Source organism: Convolutriloba macropyga, chromosome 1, assembly GCF_964194025.1.
Source record: "Convolutriloba macropyga chromosome 1, txConMacr16.3, whole genome shotgun sequence".
Lineage (NCBI taxonomy): Eukaryota > Metazoa > Xenacoelomorpha > Acoela > Convolutidae > Convolutriloba > Convolutriloba macropyga.
The window spans coordinates 4,743,294-4,759,761 of NC_134468.1; the positions used below are offsets into that span (position 1 = coordinate 4,743,294).

The window sequence follows — 16,468 nt, forward strand, 5'->3', positions numbered from 1 at the left end:
CTGAAAAATTGAATAACAGGTCAAATTTTATAAAGCATAAACTGATTATGGACTAATGGATAAAATGTTGAGTAATATTTTTGTCCAAAACTCCTTATCAAGCGATAACTAGCTTTTGTGAGAAATACAAAAAGACAGGCCATTTATTGCGCAAAAATACACTTTCAATTCCAAATTATTTTCAATTTATGACTATAGATTCTGACTTTTATTCAAGCAATTACCAATCAATATTCATATTATTGAGTTGACATCGTTTCAAAAATCGAGCATGGCTTCTTTAAGCGACATTGCAAATTCGACCTCAAACTTTTCCGACGGTTCCGAATTCACGAACTCCTTAGCTTACAACCTTTTCCACTTTTTCTGGCGAATTACCTTTTTGCTAGCCATGATTTCGGGATTTTTCGGAAACATTTTCATCATTATCAATGTTCTGCGAGACCCTCAAATGCGGAATACAAATTTCTTCTTTGTTTTGAATTTAGTGTTTGTTGATTTGTTTGTTATCATCAGTTTTGTGACCGTTAGAGAGGTCGCGTTAGCATTGCAAAGTGACAATTTGATTCTGAACTGTTTTCCATCTGTTTGGAATTTTGTAGTAAATTATACAGCTTCTAATTATATTTTGCTATTCCTCTGTTACGAGAAATTCATCCTCATCTTGCTACCCTTCGAAAAAGCTAAATATCTCAGGTTAGTTGAACTTTAATTAACTATGTTCTGGATCCAGTTATATGGCGTTTCTGAGAGCTGCAAAATTGGTTGCTTTTGACAATTATAATCAGAAAGATTTTTTTTGCCATAACGGTCATTTTGTAATAGCTATTGCACTCATCTGAGCAGAAATAGCATTCTTCTAAATTTCTGCATATTTTTCAAAGGGGATGTGCAATTTTGAAAAATTTCCGCATAGCAGTTTGCTGTTTTTGCAAAGCAGATCAGTCGAAATTGAACTTTTTAAAAATCTTAGTTTTTTTTAAAAAATTGAACCTTTTAAAAATAGAGAATTTTGTAGTTCACGGAATTGTTAAAATAAACTTGTATACTACGTAGCACAGAATGTTCCAACATACCTCTCAAGGTTGCAAAAACAGCTTTAAAAATTTGTAGGACAACCGTTGAGGACAACCAAAAGCAAGTTATATGTATTCGAGTAAATTACTTGTACTGATTGAACCAAAAAATTTGCCGTTTTTTTCCGGGAAAAAACAAAATATCTTTGCCACATTCTAGAAAGATAAATTTAGTACATTTGGAGCACATAGACACAGAAAAACTATACAAACCACCACACAACACTTTTTCACAAAAAACACAAACACCAACCTCCTAAATTTTTTTTTGGCAAAAGACCAATATTCAAGCGGCTTCACTCTTATTTTAGGTCTGTATTTTTGCCAAAAAAGCTGTGCGTGGACTTCTTGAGACTCTCTGGGTAGAAAATTTTGACACTAAAGTTTAAAAATTAAGTTTGGAAAAGCTTTATACATATTCATATTTCATGGGCATAATGGGAAAAAAATTGTCATCAGCGAGAGTTAAAAGCAAAACTGTTTTAAATTTGGACATAGTTGAAGCTGCAATTTGAAGCAAGCAGTAAGTTATTTTTCTAAGTTTGCTGACAGTTCTGTGCCTCAAGCTTCATCTAACATTTAAAGGAACCAACTATCTCAAACCAGCTCGATTTTTCTCGTTTACCCCCACATACCCCACTCACACTCAAACCTACACCAATACAAGCACATACACCCACCCCCGCAAACAAAAACAAACACAGACAAAAAATTAACATTTTTGTATTTCACTTTCTGGCATCTGATCTTTACTAAATGCTCGTCACCGTTTGTCTGAGCTCTGATTGTTTTTTTTTGCTCGGAAATCTCAGTTTGGACTACGTGAGGCATTTTTATTGGTAGTGTTGAAGTTGACAGTAAAAATTATAACGATCTGATAAAATCTCGAACACTTATTGTCAAGGAAAATTAAAATCACAAATTTTTGGCTGCTTTGAATATATTTGAAGTCACAATTTGCAGCAACTAAAAAGAACTCACTCTCCAAGAATTTTTTCTTTGTCTCTCTTACACAAGCAAGCCACACATTTCAAACACGCACACACATACGTACAAACGCACAAGCACACAAATAGACCCATAAATACAATTCTGACACACGAAATCATTTATGATTTTCAAATATATATATATATATATATATATATATATATATATATATATTATATATATATATATATATATATATATATATATATATATATATTGTCATTTGACTTTTACTCAAGGCTTCTTATATTTGATTTAGGTTTTGACTGTTTTGTTTTCAGGAGAATAAGAATTGTATTTTTTGAGGCAATTGTATCGGTAATTGTAAAAATGATACTATAGTTTGAAAGCAACTCTTTTGAGAATTTGTGAATAAATTTGTCTTTTTTAGTGTTTCATAAGCATAATCGACTATTTGTTGAGAAATCTGGCAATTGTTTTCACGAGCTAGATTTAATAAACACATTTGTGTTTTTGAATATACATTTCGCAGCCAAAACAAAAATTTTAATTAAAATTTATGTAGATTAACTGAATGTGATGGCTTCAATTTTGGCTAAACTTTCAAAGTTGAGTTGGGAACTCAACTAGAAAAAAGTTGAAGTGAACCAATTTGTCTCGAAGCGTAACTCTTAAGCACAGGTTATGCAAAAAAAATTTGGCAAATTTTTGCTGCAACCTTTGAGCTCTTATTGAGAGTCGTATAAATTTTTAGGTTCGATGTGACTTTTGTTCATCAAGGCTGATGCCTAATATTTAAAAAAAACTTGTATTGTTTTATCATTAAATATCTGTTAAAAACAGTATTATTTATAAACACTATTTAAAAAATATTAACCATTGCTCATAAAATTTGTCGTCTTATTTATCATTTGGGCCCTGCACGAATTCATATTCGTTGGTGCATTTAAACCAGTGTTTATATTTTTTTACTGTTAACTCTGGCTGCTAGTGCTAAGGAAGAAAAATATATAACAAATTGCGTTCGGCATGTTACTTTTTTGGTTAAAACAGGTTATAAATAAATAATCAGGTTTGCATTTGCGATCTCATCATTGTCATATACTAATAAGCCTATTGTGATCTTAGAGTTTTCCAGCTCTGTGATATAACTCTATTCGTACATTTCAGATAAATCTTTAGATCAAGAAAAGAAGCTCTAGTTAAATCTAGTTTGAGAAATATGGCAATTGTTTTTACGAGCTAGATTTAATGAACACATTTGTGATTTTGAATAAACATTTTGCAGCCAAAACTAAAATTTTAAATTAAATTTTATAAAAATTTTGGCAGCTTGTGTATTTCGCTGCTAATTGTGTCTCAAATGTGAAAGAACGTTAAAACTATCCTTGAAGTTATCCTTGAAGCTATCAGTTAAATTGAAGCTGTCCTTAATGTTGTCACTTAACTTTATGTTTCGGCCCATTATTTTTTTAAAAGAGTAGTTTATAAGGAAAGAGGAAATTTGAAAAAAAAGATGTTTGTGAACTGATTGCGACAAAAACTCTTTTTTCAAAAAAATTCGTTCTTCCTTAAAAGATTTCCACAATTCTGCAATAAAAAATATGTTTTTTTATATACAGAGCGGCTAAAAACTGGAAAAAAATCAGTTTGAATAATATTAAGCACTATATAGCAATCAACTTTGAGAAGATCTGACAAGTTCATCTGAAAAAATGCAAATAGAAAAGAAAACAAAAGAGATTTCCATCTTTACGTTTCAGTAATATTCTTGGTTAATTTGATGTTAATTTCACAAAAATCGTTGAATTTATACGCCTCCAAAGATAGCAGATTATTTAATTTGTTAGTTCTGTTGAAGTAGAAAGATTTTTTGCAAAAATAACCCTAGGAACTTAGGAAAGAAAATAGTTTTCTGCTTTCAGTTTCATATATCTAAAGTTGATTTTTGCTACTTTGACTGATTTAGATTGACTGAAATCTTCGATTTTCCAAAAATTTCTCAATTCAGAAGAAATGATTTGCACGTTATTTTTTAACCAGCAGATTACATATAGACAGTTAAACAATTTTGGGAAAAAATCGAATTGATTGATTTTTTTTTGAAATTTTCGGTCAAATAGTTCTGTTTGTTAATTTTGTCTTTTATCTGTAAGGAATTAGTGGAGAAATATCTCCATTTAATCTCACAAATTTACTAAACTTTTTTTCGGTTCCCTTGCTCTTATCTTGGATTTCAATGACGATCTGACCCTCCCTCAAGTGCTAAGTTTTTTTTTCTTTTCAATTTTCCATCAAATTTTAGAGAATGTCCCTTGATCAAAATTTTGATATATTTTCTAAAAAACAAAATAGATCAAAACTAGGTCCTAATGGCTACAAAATTGTTTTCTCTCTTTTATCGTACGGTGCGTAAACAAAAAGTGAAAATTAGACGGAAGAAAAAAAGTCATTCTTGCATACATATTCCCTCATTTATAAAAGTAGAAACAATAAAGCTATTTAATTGATTACTCCCTTTTTGTGGATTAACTGAAAGTGGTGGCTTCAATTTCGGCTAAACTCTCAAAGTTGAGTGGGAAACTCAACTAGAAAAAAGTTGAAGTGAACCAATTTGTCTCGAGGCATAACTCTTAAGCACAGGTTAAGGAAAAAAAATTGGCAAATTTTTGCTGCAACTTTTGAGCTCTTATTGAGAGTCGTATAAATTTTTAGGTTTGATGTGACTTTTGTTCATCAAGGCCGATTACAATATCCCGTCGGCCACACCAGCAACTCTGATTGCCAAACAACTCAAGAAACTGGGAGATTTTACTGCTGAACGATATAAAAAGTCTATATCCTGGGAATTCCTCAGAGAGGCACTCACTGTCAGAGACGGGACGAAATCAATAAGATCCTTACAAAGTTAGCCAACGAGTCGAAGTGGAAGTTCCTCAGTCTATCTAAGTACATTCAATTTCGTCACCTGAAAAACCATCACCACAAGGAAAAGGCCCACGTTCATCTGACCTCCGAAGGAGTGAATAACATTAAAAACCTTATCAAAGAAGAGATCCTTTTTAAAAAATACAGCAAAGAACTCAACAACCTTGGTCCGGAAAGAACATTCGAAAGCGATCGTGATACTGGTTGTCTGTGTGGACTCTACAATGGAAAATGACGCCCCCTCGACTGACTGCACGGCACCAACTGACGGGGGTGAATCAGAATACTTTTTCGCTCTTAACCACTGAGCAATGTGTTCTTTGCTTGAATAAAATTACCGAAAACTCATTGGAGTGCCATGTAAGCTCGAAAAAGTTCATACGTCCTGTGTCTACCCCTCATTAGATGAAACTCATGTCAAAATAGGCACCCTTCTGTGGTGCTGTAATGATTGCTCATCCGATAAGAAATCAGAAAAACAATTTTTGAAGAATGAACTTACGAAAATTGAAGGAACTTTAAGTCATGTAACCCAGGAAGTAATGAAGGTTCGCTCGCGTTTCGAATCTTCCGACACAGCGCCTACTGCGGCCACGGCATCTCATCTCACTTTTGCTGAGATCCTGAAGTCTAAGAGGTTTGACTTGCAATCTCGTAAGTACTCTCAATCCAGCATGATGTCTGATTCCTCTCAGAAGTCAAAGAAACCGAAAACTTTCCATACAACGAATGAAGCGGCCGATCCAAAAGCAGCTCCAACGAAACAGCGAACAGTGAAGCCAGCCCCTATCATTGCAGTCGGAGATGGAGCTGCAAACTCAAATTTCAAAGCTATCCCCCTTCGCAAGACCAACCTGCCCAGGAGGCATGTGTACATAGGCGTGGCTCAACCAGAAACAACCACCGACGATATCAAACAACACTGTACCGGAATTGGTGTAAAATTGCTGCATATCAGAGAACTCTCAAAGCAAGAGTCACCATATAAATCGTTCCACGCTGTTTTTCAAGAAAAGGATATTGAATAAATTGAAAAAGCTGAAAATTGGCCCAAAGGGATTCTCATTGGAAGGTTCAGACTGAACGAAACAGTCTAGCAGTGGCTCAAAAATCTTCCCAGAAGCTGACTACTCCTGAGCGGCTCAAAAATTCAATGAAAATTGGCTTCTTGAAGTCGCGATTAGTGAGAAACAAGTGCTCGAAAATCAGTTCACTTATAATGCTAACCAATCCAGATGTTTTTGTTGTATGTGAAACGTGGCAACGTTCAGACGAGGAATTTCTTCTTAAGCAGTGCTACGAAAATTCAGACATCTACTCTCATTACTCACATGCCAGGGTATCACGAGAAAGGGGGCGGCCTCTGTTTCATATATAAAGTGAATTTTCACGCCAAAAAAATTGATTCTGCTCAAACAGACACGTTTGAGATGAAAACCATTGAATTGAAGCTCAACTCCAAGCCCTATCGCTTCATAGTTGTTTACTATATACCTGGTACCTCATCCCTGGAATTCAACAATGAATTCTCTGAAAAAGTTCTCGCCTTGGCGTTGGATTACGAGGAAGTCATCTGCCTAGGCGATTTCAATCTCCATTTTAATACCCGAAATAAATATGCAAATTTGATCTTGGAACTATTCCAAACATTAGAGTTGTCAGCACGTGTTTACGAACCCACACATAAACATGTTAACACTTTGGATCAAGTCTTTTTGCCCACACTCTACGAAAGTTGTCCCATGATTGTTCAGCAACTGGATTTCAGTGATGATTTTTGATTGAGTCTGACATGCCGGTTTCTGATAGACCAAAACACAGAAACCGCCCTTTCACATATCGCAATTTTAATAGAGTGCCTTGGAACAATGTTGCTGAGGAAATTGAAATATCATCAGCAATCACGCTTAGAACTTCAGACGATCCAAATACTTTATGTAAATGGTTCCTAGACATCATTCGTAGTTACGTTGATATTTATGCACCACCGATTCAACGAAAAGGTTTTCACAAGAAATGTTCATTTTTCGACGATGATCTCATAGCATCAAAGATGAACAAAAGGAAAAAAGAGCGCGAATTCCGGAAACAACGGACAAAAGCAGCTCAGAGTGACCTCAGTAATGTTATGTTAGAGTACCAAAATCTCTACTACAGAAAAAAGAAATTGTTTCTTGACGAAAATCTTCGTGATATTTCAAAAGCTCCAGACAGAAAAAAGTTTATCTTGAATTCACTCCTAGTGAAAGAGTCTAAGTCAAAGCTCCCGAGTTTTACAAACGCAAGCGCCTTAGCTGAAAGATTTTCAAACTTTTTCCGGGAAAAAGTCTGCAAAATTGCCTCAAAATTTTCAAAGTTTACTGTAGACTGCAACAAGGTCTCGCCTCGGTTTACAAAATTCAAAGCTGTCAACCAGGAAAGCTTACAAAGGGCCCTAGCGAAAACATCAGCATCGAGTAGCTACCACGACGTAATTCCATCGACAGTGTTTAAAGATTTCTCTGCATCTTTTATGCCTTCATTAATCCTATTTTTCAAAACGTCATTTGAACTAGAAGTTTTTTCGCATGATTTTAGGATTGCGATAGTGTTTCCCAAGTTGAAAAATGAAAGTCTTGATCCTGAAATTCTATCAAATTATAGACATATTAGTAACCTAATCTTTTAACCCAAAGTCTTTGAATGTCTTGCATTTGAGCGATTTATAAGTTATTTTAATGTGAGCTCATTCCTAGATGATCAGCAATCCGCCTACCGTGCAACTTTCTACACAGAAACTGACTGATTGCATACTTTCATGAACACACGAAAGTTGCTTGATAAACGTTCGTTTGTTTTTACAGTAGCTCTTGACTTGCAAGCGGCTTTTGATACCCTGAACCACGAAGTTCTCTTACATATTTGTGAAGATCGTTTTGGCATAAGGTATACAGCCATAAATTGGCTTCAGTCTCATCTCTTGGGAAGAAAACAACTTGTTTTATTCAACGATTCAGTCTCAAAACCAGCGTTTCTCGATTCTGGTGAACCTCAGGGTTCCATTTTTGGGCCTATGCTCTTCAGCGTCTATCTTACACCGTTGGGTGACCTACTCAAAAAAATTTAAAGTAAATTATTAATTATATGCTTCACAACATTTCTTAAATGCAAAATCCGTTGAACTCACCATTCAAAAAGTTTTATACTGGTTTGCGAATGCTGGCCTATAGGTTAACGAAAGTAAAACAGAAGCCATTCTCATTTCAAGCGCCAAGTATCAGCTCCATAAAAGTCGGAAACGTCGAAGTAAAGCTATCTTACTCCCTGAAATGCCTTGGCGTTACAGTTGATAAACACCTTGACATGGATAAGCAAGTAAAAACTGTTGCCAAAAACTGCTTTTACTACCTCCGAATACTCCATTCTCTTCGAAATTTTGTTTAATTCGAAACACGCATAGTGCTGGTTAAATGCTTAATCATGAGTCGCCTAGACTACTGCAATTCGATCTGCAATTCGACTACTGCAATTCGATAACGGACTTGGCATGAAAAAATTGTCCATTCTCCAGAAGGTCCAAAATCGGGCATGTAGATTTGTTTACAGGTTACATCCTTGGTGCTCTGTATCAATGCACCTTCATGACCTTCACTGGCTGCCAATTTACATGAGAATTTGTTTTAAGATACTTCTGTTTGTCTACAAAAGCCTTTTTCGCAAAGATCTGATTCCAGACTATTTAGACGTGTTTGAAAAACGAGCAAAAACTTCCCGAAATGGAGTGGTATTGGTTGTACCCAAAAGGTCTTCAAAACTTGGACGAGATGCTTTTGATTACCAAGGTGCTGTCTTGTGGAACAAACTCCCCAAGTGGATCAGAGAACAGAATGGAGTTGATCAGTTCAAATCAGCTTTAAAAACATTTCTTTTCCGTGAACATCTTTACTCCTAATAAGGAACAGTACACTTCTGAGTCTGAAGAAAGAAGTGTATAAACAAACGATGATGATGATGATAATATAAAAAAAAACTTTTACTTTTTTATCATTGAATATCTGTTAAAAACCATATTATTTATAATAACTATTTAAAAAATAGCAACCATTGCTCATAAAATTTGGCGTCTTATTTATCATTTGGGCCCTGCACGAAGTCATATTCGTTGGTGCACTTAAACCAGTGTTTATATTATTTTACTGTTAACGCTGGCTGCTAGTGCTAAGGAAGAAAAATATATAACAAATTGCGTTTAGCATGTTACTTTTTTGGTTAAATCAAGTTATGATCTCATCATTGTCATATTCTTTTAAGCCTATTGTGATCTTAGAGTTTTCCAGCTCTGTGATATAACTCTTTTGGTATATTTCAGATAAATCATTAGAATAGTAAAAGAAGCTCTAGTTAATACACCCGAGTAATAAGAACTCATAATGACTTCGTGTCAAAATAAGTAATACAATTCTCTCTTCACATTTTATCCTCATTGTTGTGAAGACTGTATTTATTCAAGTTTTTGACGTGTGGAGTAAATTCAATTTGATAACATGTCGTTTTTTTTTTTAATTTGTTTTGCCTATGCAAACAGTAATGAAATATGCAACTTTTAATCGAATCTACAAAACAGTTTCTAAAAATCAGTCAATCGATGTTAGTTGCAATGACAATTAAAAATTTTATCTACTGTCTTAGTACATTTCAACCATGATGGTTCTATGTAACCAGACCAGATTTGTGTAAAATTTTAAAGAAAACGAAGCAAGCGGTCACTTGAAGGTCATTTGAAGTTTTTAATAGAAACAGACATTTACAAATCATTTTGGAACGTGGTCCTCGAATCGTGATTAAGGTGTTAGCGGACAAAAAGTTGCAGCCACAGGAAATGACAAATCCAAGTTTATTTTTATGCAAAAACACAAAATTGAACGGTTAGGGAACTCCAAATTTTTTATGGTATCAAATCAGTATCAATGGTTTTGTCTATTTCCGAATCAAAATAAAAAAACAAAAAAATCATTTATATCCCAGTGAATCGAAACTAGACACTTTTTCAAGTAACATGACAAACACGACAATTTTTGTCAATTTCATGACATGGCACTCGCAATGATAACATAACGATTCGTAAGGTCATCGCATGGGCGTTGAGAAACAAGATCTTAGCAAGATAACCAGGAAAAATTAACCATCACATGACAAAGCATACTAAACTGTAAAAACTATTAAGCACTTTTAAACATGATTTAGCTCAAATTCATAAGATTAAGCAGGAATTATCACAAATTAACAAAAATTGTCGGAAAGTTCAGCTGTTATTAGTTTATTAAACGAAAATTTAGCCTACTTTTTCTACTGGAGTGAAATTTGTAAGTGGATGCAAACTCGGTTTGTGCATAACGTAAAACTTATACAGGACTGCCACTGGAAAGGTTAGAATTGAAACAACATGATATGAAAATGAAGGAAGAAGAAGTGAAGTTTTCAGCACACTAAAAGATATCTTCCGGGCTCTATTTTCGGGTTATATGATTATGAAAACATTTTATGATTTAAATCTACAAAACTGCGAGTGATCAGCTTTTCTATCACTTTGTACTTTGAGTACATGGGAGATTTTTTGTCTTTTCTTGGGACGAGGTACATCGAACAGCAATTGCAAATCGTAAAAACTGATATCAAGAAATGTCAAGATTTTGTAAAGAGCTGTCAAGAAGTTTCTTGCTTTACAAAGCCTATCAAAATTTACCATGAAATGTTGGTATTTCGCTTTCTTGGTGAGATTTTTCAAATTTTGCAAGAGATTTCAACTTTATGCATGTCTTAGCAAATTGTTTATAGTTTCAATTAACTGGAATGTTTGAGGTATGCTGTAAAAAGGTGAAACTGGTTTCCAGCTGAGCTTTTAACTTAGATTAACAGTAAAGGCAAAACACACGAAAACTTTTTTTCTCCAACGCGAAGTAAAACCAACAAAAACAAAAACACTGTATTTTGGGGCTGTCCACGTTTGTGTCTAACAGAACCGACTCTAAAGTCATTTTCTTTTAAGTTTAATATTTTTGATACTTATGGTCTTATTAAACCATAAAATTATGAAAACCAAAAATTTATTAAACCAAAGAGAACTGACAAATTTATGTCAATATGACGCATCAGCTCTTATCCGATAATGCATGGCCTGATTAGGAATTCGAAAGACACTTTGTCAAGTCTTAAAACTTGACAAAGTGTCTTTCGAATTCCTAATCAGGCAATGCATTATCAGATAAGAGCTGATACTTCATACTGACATAAATTTGTCAGATCTTACACGGTGCAAAACTCAGGATCTCAATAATCTCATTGCGGTTTTTCAGTGAGAGTGTAATTGTTTGTTCATTTCAGCCTGCGTGTAAAGGTTGTCTTCACGTGCAGTGTGTGTGTGCTGACATGTCTGGTGTTTCTTCTCAAGTACCAGACTATGACAGCCCGGACTAGGGGGGAGGAGTGGTGTGTGGTGAAGTATCCAGTGATGCGAGAATGGCAAAGTGACTTGATTGACGTCACTCTCTTTATCATCCCAATTGCTATACAGATAGTTATGTACAGCTACATGTTCTGCAGAGCTCAAAAGGTCAGTCATCTCATGATAGCCCAAATTTGGACAGATGTTCTGTAAAAGTTTAGATTTTTCCGTTTGTCCAAAACTGTGATAAAATAATATAGAGCGAATTATATATTTGTAATGATAATTTTTTCCCTTGTTGCAAAGAGCTTGAGTAAATAAAAACTTTCATTATTTATAAAGAGTCGGGTTATTGGTTTCTACTATTCCCGTCTTTTTGGAGGACCGGGAAACAAAATTTAATTCAAATTGAGCTAATTTTCGAGAAAAAATGAAATATAATTTTGGGTCGAGAAAAGTAGAGGGTTCATCACATTACCAGTTAATTGTTAAAGATTGCTTTGAAAAAAATTTTGAGACCGATTAAGAATAAGAAACTTGGTCGTAGATTGCATTTTTTCATTTCTTTGTAGAATTTTTGAGTGTCTTATCATTTCTCATTTGCATTCTACAATATCTTATAAGTTAGAATCTGTATCGTGTAAGAATTGATTAGTTTGATTTTTATAGTGTAGGATCTAACAGTGTCCTAAATAGTATTCATCAGGCAAATCAATTTCTGACAATAGTTGATACGACAGTTTCGTCAAAATTTTCAGATCTACAACATAATTATTCCAGTAATTAGTGAATTAGGTTGATCTGCACGTGTAGTGTGTATGTGCATATATGTTTGTCTTTATTTGTGTGTTTGTGAGTGTGTGTGTGTGTGTGTGAGAGAGAGTGGGTTTGTGTGTGTGTGTGTGTGGGTGTGTGTGCGCGCATTTGTGTGCGTGTGTGTGTGCGTGTGTGTGTGTGTGCGTGTTTTTGCCTGTGTGTGTGTGTTTGTGTGTATGGTTGTTTGTGTGTGTGTGTGTGTGTGTGTGTGTGTGTGTGTGTGTGTGTGTGGGGTGTCTGTGCTTGTGTGTGTGTGTGTCTATGTGTGTGTGTATAATTTTGTGGTTGTTTATGTGTGTGTGTGTTTGTGTGTGTGTGTGTGTGTGTCTTTGCGTGTGTCTGTGTGTGTGCGTCTGTTTTTGCCTCTTTTTGTCTCTGTGCGTGTGTGTCTGTGTGTGTCTGTGTTTGTGTGTCTGTAAACAGTCTAAACATCTTGTTATTCTTTTTCTTTCGTGTAAGTTCAAAGGTATAGAAGCCAAGCAAATTTTTTTGTTCCCGATAATGTTTTGGTGTGCAATGTTATTTATTTTTTACCCGAAGCGCTAACATAGTCAGAACCCAAAGCAAAAAAACAAAAACGTAATTGGAAGTAAGGTGGGTTGGCTTCTTAGTAATGAAAATTTGAGACACGTTCATTTGCATTTTGTTTTAAAAACCGTATCTAGAGAAATCAAATGTAAAGATAAAGTACGAGCAGAAATCAAAATTTGGTTGATTCGACGCTGTGGTTATCATTCTTATCTTCTTTGACCATTTTGTGTGACCTGTTTCGAGTGATTGAAATTGTTTTTGGTTTCTACTATTCCCAACTTTCTGGAGGACCGTTATACTGTCAAAAACAAGAAAATTGCTCAAAGAAGACAAAAATAGCGCAAATTGTTTCATCCAGATGAGTTTTGTTAGGATTAAAGAAACTAAATTTAATTCAAATTGAGCTAATTTTCGAGAAAAAAAATGATCTATAATTTTGGGCTGAGGACAGTAGAGGTTTCATCACATACCAGTTATTTGTTTAAGATTGCTTTGAAAAAATCTTCAGAGCAATTAAGAATAAGAAACTTGATCGTAGATTGCATTTTTTTATTCATTTGAAGAGTTTTTGAGTTTCTTCCCTAATCATTTCTCATTTACATCCTGCACTATCTTATAAGTTAGAATCTATATCGTGTAAGAATTGATTAGTTTGATTTTTATAGTGTAAGATCTGACAGTGTTCTAAACAGTATTCATCAGGCAAATATTTATCTAACAATAGTTGATACGACAGTTCTGTCAAAACTTTCAGATCTACTACATAAGTAATCCGGAATCACTGGTGGTTTTCAATTAGTGAATTTGGTTGATCTGCACGTGCAGTGTGTATGTGCATATATATATATATATATATATATATATATATATATATACATACATATAAATAAATATATATATATATATATATATATATATATATGTGTGTTTTTGCGCCTGTGTGTGTTTGTTTGTGTGGTTGTTTGTGTGTGTATGTCTGCGTGTGTTTGTGTTTGTGTGTCTGGGTGTGTTCGTCTTATTGTGTCTTTGTTTGTCTCTCTCTCTCTCTCTTTTCCTGTGTTTGTGTGAGTCTGTTAACGTGTCTGTATTTGTGTGTCTGGTTGTGTGTATTTGTCTGTGTGTGTGTGTGTGTTTGTGTCAGTGGATGTGTATGTGTTTATCTTTGTTTGTGTATCTGTGTGTGTTGTGTTTTTCCGTGTGTCTGTGTGTGTCTGTGTTTGTGTGTCTGGGTGTGTGTGGATTTTCAGTTTGTTTTCCTGACTAATATTTTTTTGTCTTACCCAAATCGTGTTCACCGAAGTATAAATCGTGAATATTTTGGAATCACAAACATATTTGTTTGGTTATTCAATAAAATGTACCGCCATCCTATAAAATTTCACTCTGATGATGTTGACCCAGACTTCGATGATGTTTCCGAGATTTTTCGATATTGCTCTGAGCTCCTATTTTTTCGATAATAGTACCCTGCAAATATATTAACATTTGAACCGTGGAAAATGTTTTGAAAGATAGCAGAGAGCGCATGATTGAGATCAGATTAGACCTCGCATATATCTGAGTTTTGTTGGTCAATTTGTTGAAGAGTAATGTGTAATAGATTGCAATCAAGCTCCTGAACTTTTCTTCTCTAAATGCCAGACACTTCTTAATTGATTTAAGCTGTAGCCAATTGAAAACTTTTGTTACTGAGTGGTGAAATCGCGTCACCAGTTATCCAGTAACCAACCGAATCAAATAATGTTATTAAATTTTACAAATTTTCTGTCTGCTTATAGAAAAATAAAACCAAATTGTAAACTAGCTGAAGCTCTATGTGAATGCTTTTAATAAAGAGTGTAATTGATAAATTGTTTCTTCAAAACTGACACTTAGAAGGAAGATAACAATTAACAATAACCAGACAAAAGAATGAAATATTCTCTTGACAGTTTCAAGCCTTTTTTCTATGAATACGATTTTCTCACAGTATTATAAAAACAACAGCTGCTGATACCCTAGAAAAGTAACAATTTCCGAAGTCTACAAAAACTTAAGCGCGATGACGAAATTAAGTGGTACATGCCGACACGCTACCAAAATTCTTGAGTGTTCGAATTTTTCGCTTAAAAATTGTTGAAATTTTGTACCTGGGATCAAATTGGTCCGAATTGAAATAGACATCGGTTTCGGTAGGGGATATTTTGATATGAAAAAATTAAAATAAAATTTGAGTCATTGAAATTTTTGGTCGATTCTCTGATGTCCTTGAAAGTGGTCGAAAACACTACCTTAAAAAATTACAAAACTTGATACGGCCTTATACGGCGCTGTACTAAGTTTTGTAATTTATAAGAGGTGTGAAAAGTTATACCCAGTGCCAGGTGGACATAGAAGCTCAATGCTGAGGCGAAAATCTTGTGGGGAGGGTTAGTAACCCAGGGTGTAGACGTGATGCGTAACCTCCACGTGGTGCCCCCGGGTAACTTCCGCTGGCTCAGTTAGTGGAAGTTAGCTAAGCGATAGTCTGAGGATTGTGCCCTACGCAAGCCACTTCGTACTCAAAACAAATGTTCTGTGAATTCCTTGTCAGTCCGATACTCATCAGTGCAGGCATGAGCCTGAGTTGAAGGAGTTGAGGCAGAGCTTGGAATAGCGCCCTTGACAGAAGGGAGCAAAAGTGGTTGTTGGCGTGACCCTGTGAACAAAAGTGGCTCTTGTAGTCATGCCCCGCCGACTTCAACTTTTGGAAATGTCTCCAATGAGCGAAAGATGGTCAAAGTTAACTGATTCGAAAGTCAACAAAGTAACGAAAGTGATGTCGAGACTAGTAGATGACGTTCTGATCGTTTTGTAGTGAATTGGCTAGACTCCAATTAAAGTCTCTTGAGAACTCTAACCGACCAGAAACCCTTCTTAGTAGGCAACGAACGCAGGGCTAGTATGGTTGAGATGTGAGGGAGCTTGAGATGAGTGCTACACTGTATTCACTGAAAGCTTATTAGTAGTGGAAGAGAAAACTGTGTGTGATCCCTGCGCACAATTAGTATCTGAAATGAAAGTCTTTTAGTAGGAAATACTGTATATGGTCCAGACAAGATAGATGTAGTGGTAGTCACAGATGACATCACAGAGTAGTGTTGCAACTGTGATCGCAGAGCTAAAAAATAAAGAGTGACTACACTACATGTTTGGTCCAGACAACACATGCTCTGCTTTGTCCAGAAAGGTGGTTTTAAGGAGACTTGAGGCTCACGGGACTCGACTCCTCAGAGAGCTGGACCCCAGATGCTCTTAGCACCGATGCTCTGGTCTTCATGACTTGGAATTCATTCCTCTAAAGGTCTGATGACTAAATACGTGAGGCTTCTGTCAAAAGGGAGGTGCACCACCCAGTAACAAAAAGCGATGAAAAAGTGACTTGAATCAGATACGTGCTATATTTAAACCGTTTTTAGGAAGTTGGACTAGAAATTAGTAATTACATCATTTGGCTACAATGCCGTAGAAATCTTATTACGGCCCTAAACATCGCCGTACAAAGTTCTGTAATTTTTCAACGGCATCGTATAAGTCTTGGTAGGTTTTCAAAGTTTCGTCTAAGGTGGGCAGCCTGGGTATGCACTAATGTTGAATTGATGTTCAAAACTTTGAATTCTTTCACATTTTCCAAAAAAAAAGCAATTGACCTCAATATGATTAATAAGGTATCACACAAATCCTTGTTTGGGTAACGTGAAGGCTTGTTAAATGTAGCTTTTCTGTT

The 16,468-nt window shown here is 35.1% G+C and overlaps 1 protein-coding gene across 1 annotated transcript in view; it reads left to right on the forward strand.

Moving 5' to 3' along the window:
* Positions 1-16,468, forward strand: part of LOC142344869 (uncharacterized) — an 85,025-nt gene that overhangs the window by 1,128 nt on the left and 67,429 nt on the right. The window contains exons 1-2 of the mRNA XM_075396908.1: positions 1-696; positions 11,316-11,544. The exon at positions 1-696 is cut by the window's left edge and continues 1,128 nt beyond it. Coding sequence (XP_075253023.1) covers positions 272-696; positions 11,316-11,544 — 654 coding nt within the window. The 5' untranslated portion in view covers positions 1-271. The remainder of the gene's footprint in view (positions 697-11,315; positions 11,545-16,468) is intronic.